The 16,424-nt window shown below is 54.3% G+C and overlaps 1 protein-coding gene across 2 annotated transcripts; it reads left to right on the forward strand.

The window, feature by feature from the left end:
- The first annotated feature begins 804 nt into the window (after nucleotides 1–804).
- EMX2 (empty spiracles homeobox 2) lies at nucleotides 805–8,619 on the forward strand. 2 transcript variants are annotated; one of them, XM_085582900.1, is made up of 4 exons: nucleotides 805–1,051; nucleotides 1,774–2,254; nucleotides 4,435–4,713; nucleotides 7,142–8,619. In XM_085582900.1, exons 2-4 carry the CDS (start codon nucleotides 1,864–1,866, stop codon nucleotides 7,243–7,245), a joined length of 774 nt encoding a protein of 257 aa, XP_085439026.1. In that variant the 5' UTR covers nucleotides 805–1,051; nucleotides 1,774–1,863; the 3' UTR covers nucleotides 7,246–8,619. The 2 variants fall into 2 exon arrangements, with proteins under 2 accessions (XP_085439026.1, XP_021400871.1); XM_021545196.4 differs by having other exon boundaries at nucleotides 4,435–4,619.
- The last annotated feature ends 7,805 nt before the right edge of the window (nucleotides 8,620–16,424 follow it).

Raw genomic sequence — 16,424 nt, forward strand, 5'->3', positions numbered from 1 at the left:
CCGTGAAAAGCTCACTTTGCTCTGCGCCCGCACGCACGTGTGGCTGTGGATGTCTATACGTGCAGCCGCCCCACGCCTGGAGATCAGATTTACATTTCCTACAGAAGTGAACTTCTCCCTCCACAAAGTGCGCGCAGCGCGGGGTACACAAAGGGAAACACGGCCTCAAACAAAGGCGCAAGAACAGCCGCATCTTTGCGTGCCCGACACTGTTTTGTCACTTATATTATCCCCTCGATTTGGTATTGTGTTAAAAATATCGGCAGGCTGGGAACAGATGCTTTTAGCAGAGAGTGGGGAAGGAGAATAGAATTCACCTCGCCCTTTACTGGAAACAACCATTTAGACGGCGATTTGTTTTTTAGCATAATTTAATACAGTGAAGTAACGGATTTTTAGTGTATAAAGTGGAAAGAAAATAGAAAACAACGTCCGGGAGAGAAGGAAAGAAACGCGTGACTGGTTTTAAGACTCCCCCCATCCCTTGGTTCAACAGAAACATTAATTTACATTAGCAATTCTGCATCTTTAAGATAAATTACACAGCGGCGTAATAGATTTAAAGTACGCCAGATTTTTTTTATCATTAATTGTAAATGTGCAAAATACCTGCTGGTACTTCACTTTAGAAGAATGTAATTGGCAAAAATGGGAGGCTGATGAATAGATAATAGATCCTTAACTACCAATAAACAGTAAGCACCAGCCAAGAGTATTAGGATGTGATCATAATTATTCTGCAGCTCCAGCCAATGGGAGGAGGAGAACTCAGCCCTAAAATCATCTCCGGACCCAAAGGTAAACGCGAAAATACGGACAAGGCTGGAACCGGAGACTTGATCCCCTGTCCCGTCTGCAGGAGCCCGGCGTGTCCCAGCTTTGCACGATGCGGCTGCCCTGCGCTTTGTGCTCCGCACCGCGCGGCGCGGGCAGCGCGGAGGAGCCAAGGGAAAATAAATAAGTTCGGAGCAGGAGGACGACCCCTTCTCTCACCGGGACGAAATCTTTCCCAAGCGGGGCATCTCTCCCTGACGCCCCGGGGCCGACCAAGGTAACCTCGCCGGGCTGAGAGTACCCGAGAGGTGGCAGGGACATGGGGTGTCGCGCCGGCGGAGCAGCCCAACTCCCCCCTGCCCCCACCCGAGGAGATGCAGGGCCCCCATCTCCTGTCCCGCTGAGCCTCCCCCCCGGCCCCCGTCCGCCTACCTTGGTCGCCGAGCGGCGGCAGGGGAGGGAGGGCAGCGCGGCTGCGGAGGGGCGCGGAGGGGCGCGGAGCCGAGCGGGGGCGGCGGCGCGGCGCGCTCCCCCCGCGCTGGCGGGCGCGCTCCCGCCGCACTCCGATCCGCGGCTCCATCCCTCCCGATGGCGCTGCCCGGCGCTCGCCTCCCCTCTGACGCACTTTAAAGAGTCTCCCCCTTCAACCTCAAGGCGAGTAATAGCGACCAATCATCAAGCCATTTACCAGGCTTCAGAGGAAGCTGTTTATGTGATCCCAGCACTAATTAGGCTCATGAACTAACAAATCGTTTGCACAACTTGTGAAGGGGCCGATCACATCCATGGATTGTCTTTGGACTTAGGGGGGGAGGGGGGGGCGCGACCGCCTTTTCCTTGCAGGAGGGAAACTTCTCCCAGCAACTTTTTTTTTTGGTGTGTGAGTGTGTGCGTGGTGCGTGTGTGTGTGTGTGTCTCCCTTTTGGGTACCGCTGGCTGCCGCTGCCTCCTTTTTCTCCAGCCCCTGTCTATTTATGTGTGTATCTATCCCTCCTCAAGTCACTCCCTGCTGCAAACTTCCCCGGATCGTCTCCCGCGCACCAGAGAGAGACGGGCAGAGATTGGGTCGGGGACTCTCGTCGCGGCAGCATGTTTCAGCCCACACCCAAGCGGTGTTTCACCATCGAGTCGCTGGTGGCCAAAGACAGCCCCTTGCCCGCGTCTCGCTCCGAGGATCCTATCCGGCCGGCGGCGCTCAGCTATGCCAATTCCAGCCCGATGAACCCTTTTCTCAACGGCTTCCACTCCACTGGCAGGGGGGTCTACTCCAACCCGGACTTGGTCTTTGCAGAGGCCGTCTCCCACCCGCCGAACCCGGCCGTGCCGGTCCACCCCGTGCCCCCTCCTCACGCCCTGGCCGCCCACCCGCTGCCTGCTTCGCACTCCACGCACCCGCTCTTCGCCTCGCAGCAAAGGGACCCCTCCACCTTCTACCCGTGGCTAATACACCGCTACCGGTATCTGGGCCACAGGTTCCAAGGTACGTGCAACTTTTCTTCTCCTTCCGATCCAGCCCTGCATCCTCCGGCGGCCCCGGCCGGTCCCCGCCGTGCGGATGTTGGGGGACGGCGGGTGGGCGGACGGCCCCTGCCCGGAGCGGAAGGCTCGGCTCGGCCGGGCCCGGGGTCTTTTGTCCCCGTCTCCCCCTCCGCCAAACTTGGGAGAGCTGTCAGAGCCTAGGGGCTTGGGCTTGGTTTTGTTTTGCTGCTTTTCCCGGTTTGTTTTGGTTTCCCGGGAAGAGGGGGGCAAGCGGGAAGGCAAGGCCGGCTGGGACCTCGTCAGCTTTCTGCCCCCGTTAAGAGCAGAGGAAAAGGTGGATGTTTTTTGTTCCGGTGTGTTAAGAGCTAGAGAGGAGCCCCCGAAGGAAGCGGCCGCGCAGAGCGGGGAAAGGAGAGGTGGTGAGGCTGAGCTCCCCCGGGAAGGCGGCGGTGCCCGCCGAGCTGCGGGGCCGCAGGAAGCCCCCGCCGCCGCCCCAAGTCCGGCCCTCGTTAGAGGGGAAGAAACGAAGCGAACCCCAGAGAAAGGAGGAGGGGAGTGTGTGTGGGGAATTAATCCCAGCGCCGGAGCAGCGCGGGGAGATGGGGCTGCGGAGGACAGCCGGGGAAGGGGCACAGAGGGCGATCCCGACCGTGCGGTCAGCGAGGGGCTCCGAATGCCAAGCGATTAATAACCAGCTGAAGCGAAATAACCGAATCCAATGGCGGACAATCAATAAAATCCCCCTTGCTTAACCCTTTGTAACCGGCAGCGTCTTCTCCGAGGGGTGAGCCGATTTCTCCCGTAATGGGTCCGGCTTCTGCCACTTTCATTATAGGCAAACCAGCAAACAAACAAACAAACAAATCAGCCTCCACTCGCAGGGATCCATCTGCCTTTTTTTTTTTTTTTCCCCTTGTATTTTTATTTATTAATTCGGAACGAAAACAAACCACCTGCATGTTACATTTTCCCCGGCCTTCCACAGCCGGGCCGCTGCAGCCGGGTTGGAAAAGGAGCCAGTCTCTCCGAAGCCAGGCGGTCTGAGACACAAAATGGATTATTACCCTTTCAGAATAAAATTACAGGTTTCGCTCACCAAATTATTTGTCGCAGGCACCAGGCGATTGGTAACGAGGGGTAGATGAAAGGCGGAAATGTCCTGGTGTTGAGCCACAGCCTGATTTCAAACACACCCTCCTCCTCCAACGATTTTTAAAGCACTTACAGAGAGAGCCCCTCGGTGCCGCTTCCACTTTGGAAGGACCAGCCCGGAGAAGCGGCACAGGGGCACCCCGGAGGGAAATGCCCAGCGAAAAACCCCGATTTACCACCCCCCGCTCCCGCCCCCGCTCCAGTGCAGGCCGGCAGGAACGGGATGGGATGGGATGGGATGGAATGGAATGGAATGGGATAGGATGGGATGGGATGGAATGGGATGGGATAGGATAGGATGGGATGGGATGGGATGGGATGGGATGGGATGGGATGGGATGGGATGGCCGCTCTGTGGCCTCCTCGGAGTTTGATTCTTCATTTCCACGCCGGTTCCCAGCGCCGCCGAGGCAGCGGGGAGGGTCATTGGGCCGGGAAGGCGGTGGGAGCCCCGCTGCGGGCAGCACACCGGTAGAACGAAGGGAAGCGGCGGGAGAAAGGCTCCGGCCGAAGTTTTGGGCGAGGGAAGCCGAGACAGGCCAGGGGAGCAGGCGGGAGGCTCCCGGAGCCTGGTGGGCGGCCAGGGAGACTCGAGGGGCTCGGCCAGACAGCCCCGAGAGCAGCTGGCCACGAAGGGAAGATGGAAATAACAAACAAATAGGGAAAGACGTGAAGCTCCGGTGATCGGGGGGCAGGGGGGCAGCCGTGAGGTGTAGACGCAGACACCGCAGCCGTGCTCTGGCCAGTTGTTTTTTTTCTTCTGCTTTATTTTCTGTAGTGTTCCCCAGGTTGTGTTTTAGCATTTTAATTTATACCAGTCCTCTCCTGCTCCTGCTTATTTATCCTTCACCTCCATGTATTTATCAAAGGAAAATTCAATACAAAGAAGGAGCTGAAAACAAAAAAAAGAAACTATAGTTGGATTTATCCTGAGGATAATGGTGGGAGACAAAAATTATTGCCTTAAAAAGTGCTGTCGAATGCGTCTGGGGAAAGTGTTTTACTAATCTGTTTTACCCTGTTTCCCAGGGAATGAAACCAGCCCGGAGAGCTTCCTATTGCACAATGCACTGGCCAGGAAACCCAAACGGATCCGTACAGCTTTCTCCCCATCCCAATTACTGAGACTGGAACATGCCTTTGAGAAGAACCATTATGTAGTAGGAGCAGAGAGAAAACAGCTGGCACACAGCCTCAGCCTCACGGAAACTCAGGTAAGGGGCGAGCAGGGAACGGGCAGCTGGGAAAGCGAAAGTACCGGCATCTCCTTTGGAAAACCCACCCGGCCGGGCCGACCCTCGGGCAACGGTAAGGGCAAATTCTAGGGGTGTTTAGGCCTCCAGACCCGAACCGGTGCAGCGGGGAGAGGGATCTGCCCGGCCTGAGTGCCGTAAAATCCTTTCCCCGTTCGGGATCTCACGGCCCGTGCCGGGGGTCCGGCCGTGGGAGCCGCAGCGCTCGGGGCACGATTTGGGGTCCCCCGGCAGCCGCGGCTGGAGCTGCGGCCCGAGCTGCGATCTGCGGCTCCGGTCGCTTTGCTGCGGGACCGCTCTGACCCTCCAGAAGGAGTTCGATGTTAGGGACAAAACCCCCAAAACAAATGCAAGGGGGGCAAGGGGGAGAAGCTCCCCTTTAGACCCTAAGGCAGAATCACTGTTTCTTGGGTGAATTTTCGCTCGTTTCTAGCCGACAGAGGGGATGTGACGAGCCGGTTCAGGAGGGCAGAAAGATGAAAAATAAAAGCAGAGATATTACTCACAAGGAATCCCCCCCTCACCCCTTCCACTCCCCCCTTCCTCCCCCCGCCCCAGCAGCCTGGCTGCGGGCCAGAACCGCACCGGAGCCTGTTTCGGTCTCTCCGGCGGGACGCTCGGCGATGTTTCAGCCGCGGTCGTGCCGGGCCGAGGCTCTCGGCAGGTCCCGGGGCCGGGCACTCGTGGCGGGGGCGCGGAACGGGCCGAGAGCAGCGGCGGGGCCGGGCGCAGGCTGCCCCCGACGGCCGGGGAGCCAGGGCCGCTGCGAGCGCGTTTTTCACGCGGTTTTCTCCCCGCCGGAAGAAAGGCTGGAGTTTGGAGGATTGGTGGATTGGTGGATTGGTGGTTGTTGTTGTTGTTGTTGTTGTTGTTGTTGTTGTGTCGGGCTTTTGTTTTGTGCCCTTCCAGGAGACTCGTGGAGAGAGGGCTCCAGATGGGGATTGTCTCTGCTACAGTATGTGGCACTGTACTGGAAAAAAAAAAAAAAAAAAAAAAAAAAAAAAAAAAAAAAAAAAAGCCAAAATACCCAGCCGCAGCCTAGTTCAAAGTTCCCAGTAAACACAGCGTTCTCTGGGCGGATTAAGTTGTAACACTTTTTTTTTTTCTTTCTTAACTCCTTTTCGTGGGGGAAGCAATAAAGGGTTTGGAGCTTTTGTTTTAAAATGTCTCCCTAACAAAACAATAAAAAGGGATCGCCACTTTTATGAGGTTCCCCGAACAAGGGACCGGTCACAGGCTTATTTCTACTGGAAAGCTGTATTTAAGGTGGTCTTTGTGCTGCTTGATTCCGAAGCTGGTTGGGGTCTTTTGTCCGGATGTCAAACCCCCAGTCCCCTACAAATGAGCTCCCTTTTGGGAGATCAGCGTGCAGAAATGAACCGTCCTCCCCTTCAATTAGCAAACTAAAAGCAAATTAAACTCACCCCTTGTTCCCCGCTCAGCTTTTTAATGGGGGACTTTTGGAGAATATGAAAATGCAGCAGAGATGTGTGTCCGGCCAGTCAGGTCTCTGTTCTGAAGAGGCAGCGAAGCGGGTTAAACCAGCTTATTAAAATGCTCCAGTTCCCTTTCCCCCCCTTGCTGAGGCCTTTATCAGGCACTTTCAGACAGAACCAGAGTTTAAATTGCTTTAAAAAAAAAAAAAAAAGTTTACCTTTCGACGCTACAAGGAGTGTGGCCAGCCCTGGAGATAGCTCCCAGATCAATACTATCTGTAATTAAAGCACTGAAGTCAGCTGCCGGATGGTTCGGTCAGATTTACGCGGCGCTGAACAAAATCAGAGGGATATTTCTGATTTTCTGATGCCACTTACCGCTTCCACCGCGCTGCGATCGCTCCTGGACGGCGCGTCCCAGGGAGATGCTGCGGGGAGCGATGGACCTTTTTCTATTCGGGGCATTTTTGTACATTTTATTCGCTTTTCCACGAGGGAAAAAAAAATAAATCCCGTGCGTCCGCCCCGCAGCCCATCCCGGCGCCCCGTTAGAACGGAGGAGGCCCGGCCTTTGCTCTGCTCGGCCGGGCAGGTGGGAGCCCCGCGGCCGGCCCGGCCTCCCCGCCGCCTCTCCCGGGGCTGGAGCCGGGGGAGCCTCGCCAGGAGCGGGGAACCGGAGCCTCTCCGGGCGGTGGGGCCGTCCAGGTGACGGCCCACGGGCGAGCTCCACGCAGCGTGGGCTACCTGGGCGCTGCTCGGGGCTACGCGCCCGCGGAAGCTGCGGGTGCGCGCACGGCGCATCCCCCGGCGCTGCTGCCCGCTCCGAGCGCCGGGAGCTCGGGGGGCCGGGGCAGCCTGCCCGTGCCTTTCCCGCAGAGCTTTGGGGGCAGCGGGGTCCCGGCTCTGCTCGACACGCCAGGCCGGCCAGGGTGACAGCAGTGGGGACACGCCGCGGGCAGGGCACGGCCCCGGTGGCACACGGGGAGTGAAGCATCCCCCTGGTCCGGGCAGGCGTCGGACTAACGCCCGGTGCCTTTCCTCCCGCAGGTAAAAGTATGGTTTCAGAACAGACGGACAAAGTTCAAGCGGCAAAAGTTGGAAGAGGAAGGTTCAGACTCACAACAGAAGAAAAAAGGGACTCATCACATTAACCGGTGGAGAATCGCCACCAAGCAAGCCAGTCCAGAGGAAATCGACGTCACGTCGGACGATTAAAAACTGGCACTTTTGGACTTTTGCAAGCCAGCACCCCACCAACCGAAAGTGTTAAAGGCTCACCCCCCCCACCCCCTCCACCCCCGCGGCGTGGCGGTGCGGGGAAGGACACGGAGATCTTCATCCAAACGCGATTCCCACCCGGGAGGGAGCTGGGAGCGAGCGAGGGCCAGCCAGCGAGGGCTCCGAACTGTGGCACTGCCGGCACCGCTCTGGCAAAGGGGATCTGTCAATCAAAGCCAAAACACCGGGACGAGGTGATTGACAGGTATTCCGTTTATCGCAGTCCACTTTTAAAAGCATAACGTGAAAGAAAAAAAAATTAATTAAAACTATATAGAAAAAAAAAATTTAAAAAGGAAAAAAAAAAATAGAAGCAAAAAAAGCCCCCAACCAAACCAGAAAAATTAACACCTTACGGGACATTTTGCACTTCACGGTTTTTTCCGTCTTTGAAAGAGAAATTTCCATAAGCAGCCAAAACCCACACCTGTTTCAGAAACTTGAATTGCATGTGTAAAGCCGTCTGGGGAAAAAAAAAAAAAAAAAGAAAAGGAATAAAACCGGAAAAAAATTACTCCGGTTCCTAAAGACAGAAATGAATTGTAATTTTTTTTTCCCTTTAAGACAGGTTCTGTGTGCTTTTTAATTTTATTTTACGAGAAATGTGCAGTCTGTAAACATTTTATAATAACTTCTGGCGTCAAAGTGTTTGTGAAAGCTAAATGAAGTAGCAGTAACAAAGCATAGTGTTCCTTCCGGATGGACAAACACGGTGGGGAGGGGAGGGACGGGAGGGAAAGGCGGGGGGGCGGGGGAGGTTGGGTCTGGTCATAACTTTTGCTGAAAAAAAAAAAGAAAAAAAGAAAAAAAGAAAAAAAATTCAAATGGAATTATCTCCCCCCTCCCCCCAACTGTACCCCATTGCAAAACCGGATGATGATTACTTTTTTTTTTAAGATTTACAAAGCGCAAACCCAGCGACCAGTTTTGGCGGTGGGGACACCTTCTAGGCTGGGAGGATCCAGAGAAAAGGGACTTAAAATCGCGGATTGATTTTTTTTTTTTCTTAATGACCATTTTCATTGGGTCAATTTTCAAGCACTGACCTTATAATATTCCGAGATCATAGAGCTACTAAAAAAAAAAAAAAAAAAAAGTGACAAATGTTTCCTTCATGTCTCCTATACCAGAATGTAAATATTTTTGTGTTTTGTGTTTAATTTGTTAGAATTCTAACACACTATATACTTCCAAGAAGTATGTCATTGTCAATATTTTGTCAATAAAGATTTATCAATATGCCCTAATTTTTTAAGCAATATCTTTTCCCTTTCACCCCCAAATTTCTCGGAAACCGATGGTTTCCCCCCACACCGCCTTGTTTTTAGCTGCTGAACCCCCGCGGCCGCGCCGCGCATTCCTGCGGCCATAGGCGCATTTTCTTAATGTATTCGCTGGCTGCTAAATAGACCTCTAAAAATAAGCCGCAGAGGCGCACTTGCTGTATATAAATACCCCAAACGCCCCGAAACAGAACCAACCAACCAAACAAAAACCTCAAGGAGAAACCCAGCCCCTTCCCTGGTTAGAAGCTGGAGCGCGGACCGGCTCGTGATGGTGAAACTGGCCGGCAGCAGCCGCGCTTTCCTCGGCAAAAATATGTGTTTTATTCAGACAGAAGATTTTTTTTTTTTTTGTCTTTTCCCCCATCTTTTCCATCCCCTGTCCAGGTCGGTGAGGTGAGGAACAGCTCCTGAGAGCAGAGGCTGCGCCCCAGCTGCTGCTCTCCCTGCCGCTCTCAGGGAGCGATCCTGGGCTGTACAGAGTAAAACTCTGACATTAAAGAGGTGGGGGGAAAGGGAAAAAAAATTAAAAAAAAAAAAAGAAAGAAAAGAAATGTTGCTCTGGGTCCTTGAGGAAACTAGCTGGTTTTCTGGGGGTACACAGTTGTTTTTTCATGCTTCATTTGCTCCTTAGCCTGATAGACTGCATTAATCAGTTTTATTTCCATTGATAGAGAAACCTCGTCTGCTCTGTTCGAGCTACAAAGAATCCTGCAAGCTTTTGTGAAAGTGCAAATCAGTTTAGGCAATTATCATACCAGGAATATGAAGGGGAAAGAGGAGGCATTGCCCAGTGGTCTCCTTTAATCTCTTAATCCGTGGATCCAGGGGGGCTAGTTGGACATAATTTAGGACAATCTGACTACCCTTTACACTGTGATAAGGCGAAGTTACAATGCATCGCAAAAATGCAAGCTTTGTTAAACATACTGCCTTGAAAAGTTAAGATTAGACATTCTGTGCACGTGTTGGCTCTATCGGGTACTATGTAAATTTAATTTTTTTAAAAAAATATCCTCTCCTATTATTTTTTTTTTTTTTAGCATCTCTTCTTATACAATCCCGGTGACTTTCCATTCACTTGCGCTACAAATATGAGAGAGGCCCAGTCAGGGTTAGGACGCATGTCGCAATGCAGTCCCTTGCATTTAAACCTAGGCTAATTATTGAGTAGAGCTATTCCCAAGGCAAACTTCTCGTCGCGTTTCTTCCCTCCTCGAGCAGCTGATGGTGCAGATCTGGAAGCCAAGCAGGACGCACATTTCCCCTGAACTGCCCGAGCTGCCTTGCTCTCCACTTCAAACCCGGGCAAATGGGCAAACATTAAACGGATTGCGGCCGAACAGCAGACTTGGCCTTTCTAGAAATTGTTACCCATCTTGATAAAAGGCTTATTTCTGCAGGAACCATATACTTCTCTCCCCACGCCACTTTTTTTTTTTTTTAATTTTTTTTTTTTTTAACCGTGAGGGAAGAGAGAGGGAGAGAGGGGGGAAAAAAATTAAGCGTCCTATGTAGCGTAACAGCAATAAAATCTTCAGAGAATGCCATTAGCTTTGAAAAAAAACCCTAAAAGCTTTATTACAAACCCAGCTTTGAAAATAGGGGGGATTAGGAGTCTGAAAGGGTCCCACAATGGTTAGAAGAAAAGGTTTCATGCTAATGAGGTTAATGCCCTTTGTATCTCAGGACTCCACAACTTCATTACTCCCTATCTCCGGCTGCACCAAGCGGCTCAGAACACTGCAATCCACTCCAGCTCTCCCCTGCCTTGCCTAGAGAAGGATTTGATAGCAGCTCTGTTCAAACTAGATAATTATATCTTTTCAAGTCGGAATTAAGATAAAGAAAGTGAAGCAAAGGCGGCTAGCCTTGATCCACTGCAAACAAATTTGGCGCACTTTCTAGTCTCTCTCCCCCTGCCTCAATAGGCAGGACAGTCAGCTTATTAGACCCTCATTTGCTTTATTAATTCATCTATTTAAAGTGGCAGGATTAGAGAGAGGGAGAGAGAGGCAGAGTCTAATGTGGGACAGTGGATGCCAGGCAACGTGGAAATATAAATATTGGCGAGATGCTATCCGAGCGGGTGTTCAAAAATACATTTTATATGAAATAACTGAGAGGGGTGGGGGAGGGAGCGTGGATTTCGGGTGGCGAATTGCAAACTCGGGCGGATTTCTACGGCTTTTTTGAAGGAAGGCTGGGGCACGGCTGCCGGGTACGGGCTCTCCCTCCGGAGGACGCGCGGCCCTCGGTGCCCGGCGGGGGATTTGGCCCCGCTGGTGCCCCGGGGTGCCCAGGGGGCTGCAGGACAAGCGGGCACCCCCGCAGCCCGCGGCCCGCCCGGGGCCGCTCTGGCAGCGCTGCGCGGCGGCCGCGGGTGCGGAGCGGAGCGCGCTGCCCCGCGCAGTCCCGGGAGCGGGGCTGCGGCTCCGGGCGGCCGGCTCTGCGTGCTGTCCCTCCTCCGTGGCTCTGCTCTGTCTGTCGGCCAAGGTCAGCGCATCCCGCCCCCGCCCCTCGCCTCCCCCGGCCCCTCTCGGCCCGGGGTCCCCGCCGCTGCCGCGCCCGCCGGGGGCCGGATCCGCACCCTCCGCAGCGCTGCTGGCTCCGCGTCCGGGACCTGACCCCTCCGGCCTTGGGTTTTTAACCCTTTCTGTTCTGACACAGCCAGCGGCTCCCAGCCCTAGCTGCTTGCCGCCGGTGGGATTTGCGCTCCCCACGCGGCGCAAGCCCGCACCCGCGCAGCCCTGTCTTTGCCACTGGACCGGGGTGAGGCCGGAGGCCTTGGGAGCCCTCGCTTTGTTGTGTTTAAGCGCTGTTTATTTGCTTTCCTCCTCTGACGGATGGCGCTGTTACCTGCGAGGGCTCGGCGGAAATTAGCGGTCCCCCCTAATTAGCAGCCAGCCTCGGCACAGCCCGTAGGAAACAGGCAGAGCGGCTCGGGCCGGGTTCCCTGCTGAACGGGATTCTCCCGGCCCCTGCTCCCGTGTCCATCAGCGGTTCAGCGCTGCTCGGAGCTAACAGAGCCATTGATTTACTTCTGCAAAGGGTCCCGCTGCGAGGGGGAAGCGGGAGTTTAGAGAACCTCCTGACCCCGAGCCGTAACCTCTCTCCTCGCCAGCCTCTCTCCTGGTGGGACACTCGCAGCCGGGGAAGCCCAGCCCGTGGCCCACGCTTGAAACCGAAAGGGCCATTAATCACCTTCCCTCGTCCGCTTTTAATTGACCTTTTGCAATTAGCGCCTGTTGCAGGGAAGGCGACCCGTCGGTGGTGAGGGAACCCTCCCGGTGCCCCCTCGGACCCCTCTTTCCCGGGGGGGCCGCGGCTGTCCCCGCCAGGCACGGCGGGGAGGATGCTGCGGGCGCCGCTCCCGCACCGGGCTCAGCCCGCCTGGCAGGTGGCTGCCCTGCCGGAGCAGGGAAGGCAGGATCTGCCTCCTCTCATCCTTCTCCTTCTCCTTGTCCCCGCCGTGGGGCCGCTCGGCCCTGCTGCCTCGGGAGCCCCATGTCCCCGCACGGCCTGGCTGGAGCCCCGGCTGCTGCGGGGGCTCCGGAGAGCATTTATAGACCCGCTCTCCATCGCCCACGGCTGGACCTGACGTCAGGAAGAACTTGATCTCGCCCGCTTTGCTCCTGCTTCTGAAACTGATCCTTGAAATGAGAGAACAGACTCTACACAATTCCCATGGCCTTGACATAAGGTACAGCGATAAATATACACCACTAATGAGCAATTACCATATAATCACCTTCCAATTAGCTCGCATAATGATGAATTAAACATTCTAGCCTGCTGGATTAGGTTTCTTACTTTGTATATTATTTACGAAGGCTAGCTTCTGCTGAGCACCAAATATCAAATTAGATAGGGAATTTTCAGTTGGGGGTAATTACGCATTCAGAGCATGCCCGGGGTTTTTGTCACCAGCCAACTAAAGTGTATTGGAAGGTAGTGTCCATCCTTTTCTGTCTTTCCTTTTTGATGTCTTAAAACAAAGTCCACGCTTTTCTGCCAATGTTCCGCACGTCGCCTCCCCCGTGTTAATTCTGCTTCCTTCCCCAAGGCTGGACAGACAGAAAAACTGGCCCATTTTTTTCCCTGGGACAGTAAAATAATAGGGAGCAGGCAGAGGCAGGATCCGGGGGCAGCAAAGGATCTCGAAGTCCGAAGAAATCCGGCCTGTTATCCCGGACAGGTAGAAAAGCCCTGGCGCTCTGCTCGGGGTGGTGAGGACTGGCAGGGCACAGGGGGGGACATCCCCCACACCACCACCCTGGTTGCTCTCGCACAGACCCCAGGACACCCTCCCACGAGTGGTTGTTTCCTTCACATTCCGGGGAGAGGGATCCGAAAAAATTGCGTTTGGTCGGTCTGGGCTGAGGGAAGGGGCAGGAAAGGTTTTGAGGGCCGATTGCCCCTGGAAGGGAGCGAGAGGAGAAGCACCAGCCCCTCAGGAGGAGGGAAGGATGCGGAGCCCGGGCACCCGGGCAGCCCCAGCCCTCACCCACAGGGGATGGAGGGACGGCGGCTCTGGGCGGGGAGGGGGCTCGCAGCCGCCGTGTGGAAAGTGGGAACCCGTCTCGGAGCTGCTTGGCTTTTGTTGGTTTAAGCTGGACCCTTAATGTTTTCTTAATTAAGCGCTTGAGTGTGAGTAAACCTCCGCGAGGCGTTTACAGCCTGGCTATAAAGTGGGAGCGGGGGATCTCCCTGCCTCCTGCAATGCCTGAAAACATTCCTCGGGGGCTTGAAGGGGGCAGAAAGCTGCTCCACAGGGAACAATCTTCTTACCCAGACTCCTACTTGGAATTACCTTTTTAAAAGTCCTTCACCTATAAAGGAAGGGACAAACTAGTAGTATCCTCTTTCCTCGCTCCACTCTCCCGCCTGACACATGGAGCTCTGGAAAGTTTCAGGGATTTCCAGTCAGGAAGGGAGCAGTTCAAAATAGCAGAGATGCTCGGCTTCAGCTGCAGGTTTTTTTTCCCCCCTCCCTTTCCTATGTAATTGTGTTTTTTATTGAAAAAGGAATTTAAAAAAAAAAGGGAAAAAAAAAAAAGGAATGAAGAATTCGAAACAATTTTTCCCAGTGAAATTTGTCTGAATGAGTGTTGGTGACCTAGACCCAAATAAACTTAGCTGAGGTGAGGAAACTCATCTGTCAAATCCCGCGCAACTGGAAGCAGCAGCTGATCCGAGCCTGACTCGTGAGAAGCTGCTGGATTCCGGTGTTTTTGTGGAGTTACACTCATAGCTTTATCAGTGTTTGAACAACCTTTTTGTGGTTTTGCTGTGTTCACAGAAAGCGCGAAGTCCTGACTTTCTCCGCAAGGCCGGAGAACACAAGCACGGCTGTTATTTTATCTTTAGATCAGCAAGTGGGTATCAGAGGCAGGGAAGAAAGTGCATTCTTGTGGGTTGCGAGACTGAGATATTCCTAGATAAACTCTTCTGTGATCTCATTTATAATCCACGCGATCACGGCTATTTTATTTGGCATACGTGTGTCGAGAGGAGGGGTTTGCTGCGATGGGAAGTTTAGGATCCTAATATGATTTAAAAACCTTTTTCAGAGAGTTATCTCCTGTGCGACCCTCCTTGTCCCGGGTAGCATGTTGCCTTTTTGTAGCCCACACCTTACCTGATTCTCCGTGGGCTGCCAAATATCTGCTCAGAATCAAGGAAAATAGAGGAAAGGGGAAGACGTGATTTGGAAGAGTAAAGGCTGTTCAAATAAACCATGAAAAGGTATTTTCATAAGAACAACATTATTTTATTTAAATTCCATAGGAATGCAAAATAATAGAAAGCCCACACAGACTAAAATCTGCAAGGAAACAGAAGAAAAGAAAAGAGGAGAAAAAGAAATAAAGATGAAAAAAATGCACGTGAGAGATAGGGGAAAAGAGGGAAAAAAAGAGAGAGGAAGGAAGGAGGGAAGGAAGGAAGGAAGGAAGGAAGGAAGGAAGGAAGGAAGGAAGGAAGGAAGGAAGGAAGGAAGGAAGGAAGGAAGGAAGGAAGGAAGGAAATGGAAGGAAATGGAAGGAAAGAAGGAAATGGAAGGAAATGTCGTGTGTAAGGAGAAGCCAAGGTCCCAGTGTGGGATTGAGTGGAACCGTGGCAGGGACAGTATCAGGAGTCTGGGCAGAATGGCCGTGAGTTCAGCGCCGGACCGACTTGGAAATTCACGCCAATTTGTCTTTAGGAGACTGAAGGGCTGTCGGAAATCCGCTTTCTTCCCACCATTGTGGCGAAGTCCTGAGAGGCTGGGGTCGGTGTTTTCTGTAGGTTTTCCCTGGCAAATCAAAATCCCGGCTCGGCAAAGCGGAGGGTCCCGGCGGGCGGGGAGCGGTGCCCGCGGAGCAGCGCCCGAGGACATCGCCGGGCAGGGCGGCCCCTCTGCCGGGGCCTTTCCCCTCTCCCCAGTGGGCACTTCTCCTACCCGAGCGCCCGACCCTGGCCTTGGAGAGGCAGGAAAGGAGAGCCGGGGCTGCCCGGCGTGGGCAGCCGTGTCCTGCGTGGCGGGGACCACCTTCCCGCTGCCTCCCCGCGCATCGCCATGGAAACCGCTGCAGCTGCACATCAGAGTTCCCGGAGGCTCAGCCCCGGTGCCCCGGCAGGGACCCGCGGGGACCCCCCGGCCGTGCTGCCGCTGCCGGGACCCGAATCCCCCTTCCCCCGCCTCGTCCGTCGGTGGGCAGGAGCTCCTCTTGGAGTGGCTGCCGGGAAGAGCCACTCTGGCTCCTTTTCCACCCTGACAGGAGGGTCAGGGATAGGCGAGGGGTGGCTTTGAACTGGGCGGCAGCAAACGGGGACTGACACCGGCCAACAACCCTCTCTCGTCCCCTCCTTGTTCGGGAGGGAAAGGATGGAGATGCCAGCCGGCAATTACGGGCCCAGAGCTTGTCCCTGCCCTCCTCTACCATCGCTCAAGCTTCGCCCGTCCCAGGCAGCGACTCTCGTGTCGCCCCAGGGTCCCTGTCCCCGCACCCGACCCCGCGGCTGTGCCCAGCGCAGCGGGAGCTGCAGCCCCGGCCCGCTGCCCCTCCCGTGGAAAGGGGCTGCTCCTTCTTTTTTCGGGTCTAAGGGTAAAAGTCGGTCAACCTGCTCACTCCTCCCTATAACTTAAATAAAAAAGGAGTAAAAGGCAACGTTTACACCAGTTTAATTAAGGAGAGCCCTTGTACCTTGGGGGGGATCGCATCATTTCACATGAAATATTCATACAGAAGGTTTCCCGAGCTGCTTCGTTTAATCATTCCTGCTGCCAGCGAAGGGCTCTGTCTTTATACATAGCTGTAATTTGATTTTAATGTCTCCACTTTTCCATCTGCACTTGTCCGGAAGGTAAGTTCCCGTGAGGAAGCCAGGGCTGAGAAACACTGCCCAGCCCGGGCGGGACCCGCACCCGCGGAGCCCTCCGCAGCCTCCCGCGGGCGCGCATCTCCCGGCTGCGCATCTCGTCTCCCTCGCTCACCGCTCCAGCCGTGCCCGCCGCTTTCCCTCTCCTCCGCTGGACTGTTTCGCATTCAGCTGGGTGAAACAGCGCAGTTTTATATCCCTATTGAAAGGGGGGAAAGGAAAAAAAAAAGGCAGAAAACAAAACACACAGAAGGAAAAGAATGTGGCGTCGGCTAATTTAAACCAGTTCGAGTGGAAGGGCTGTCAGTTCTGTAAGTAAATGTTACTGTGTTGATTCAGATGTTGATTCTCGCCTCGTTGCTGTCTGAGGGAGAAGGGCTGGGCTGGGGCTCGGAGCGGAGGGGCCG

The sequence above is a fragment of the Lonchura striata genome, chromosome 6 (assembly GCF_050655825.1).
Source record: "Lonchura striata isolate lonStrDom1 chromosome 6, ASM5065582v1, whole genome shotgun sequence".
NCBI lineage: Eukaryota > Metazoa > Chordata > Aves > Passeriformes > Estrildidae > Lonchura > Lonchura striata.

What these genes read in the sequence shown, in the direction of transcription:
- EMX2 (XM_085582900.1), top strand. Translation starts at nt 1,864, where the DNA reads ATGTTTCAGCCCACACCCAAGCGGTGTTTCACCATCGAGTCGCTGGTG. An exon ending in TCTGGGCCACAGGTTCCAAG is followed by an intron (nt 2,255 to 4,434) that starts GTACGTGCAACT and finishes CCTGTTTCCCAG; the next exon opens with GGAATGAAACCAGCCCGGAG. An exon ending in GGGCCGACCCTCGGGCAACG is followed by an intron (nt 4,714 to 7,141) that starts GTAAGGGCAAAT and finishes TTCCTCCCGCAG; the next exon opens with GTAAAAGTATGGTTTCAGAA.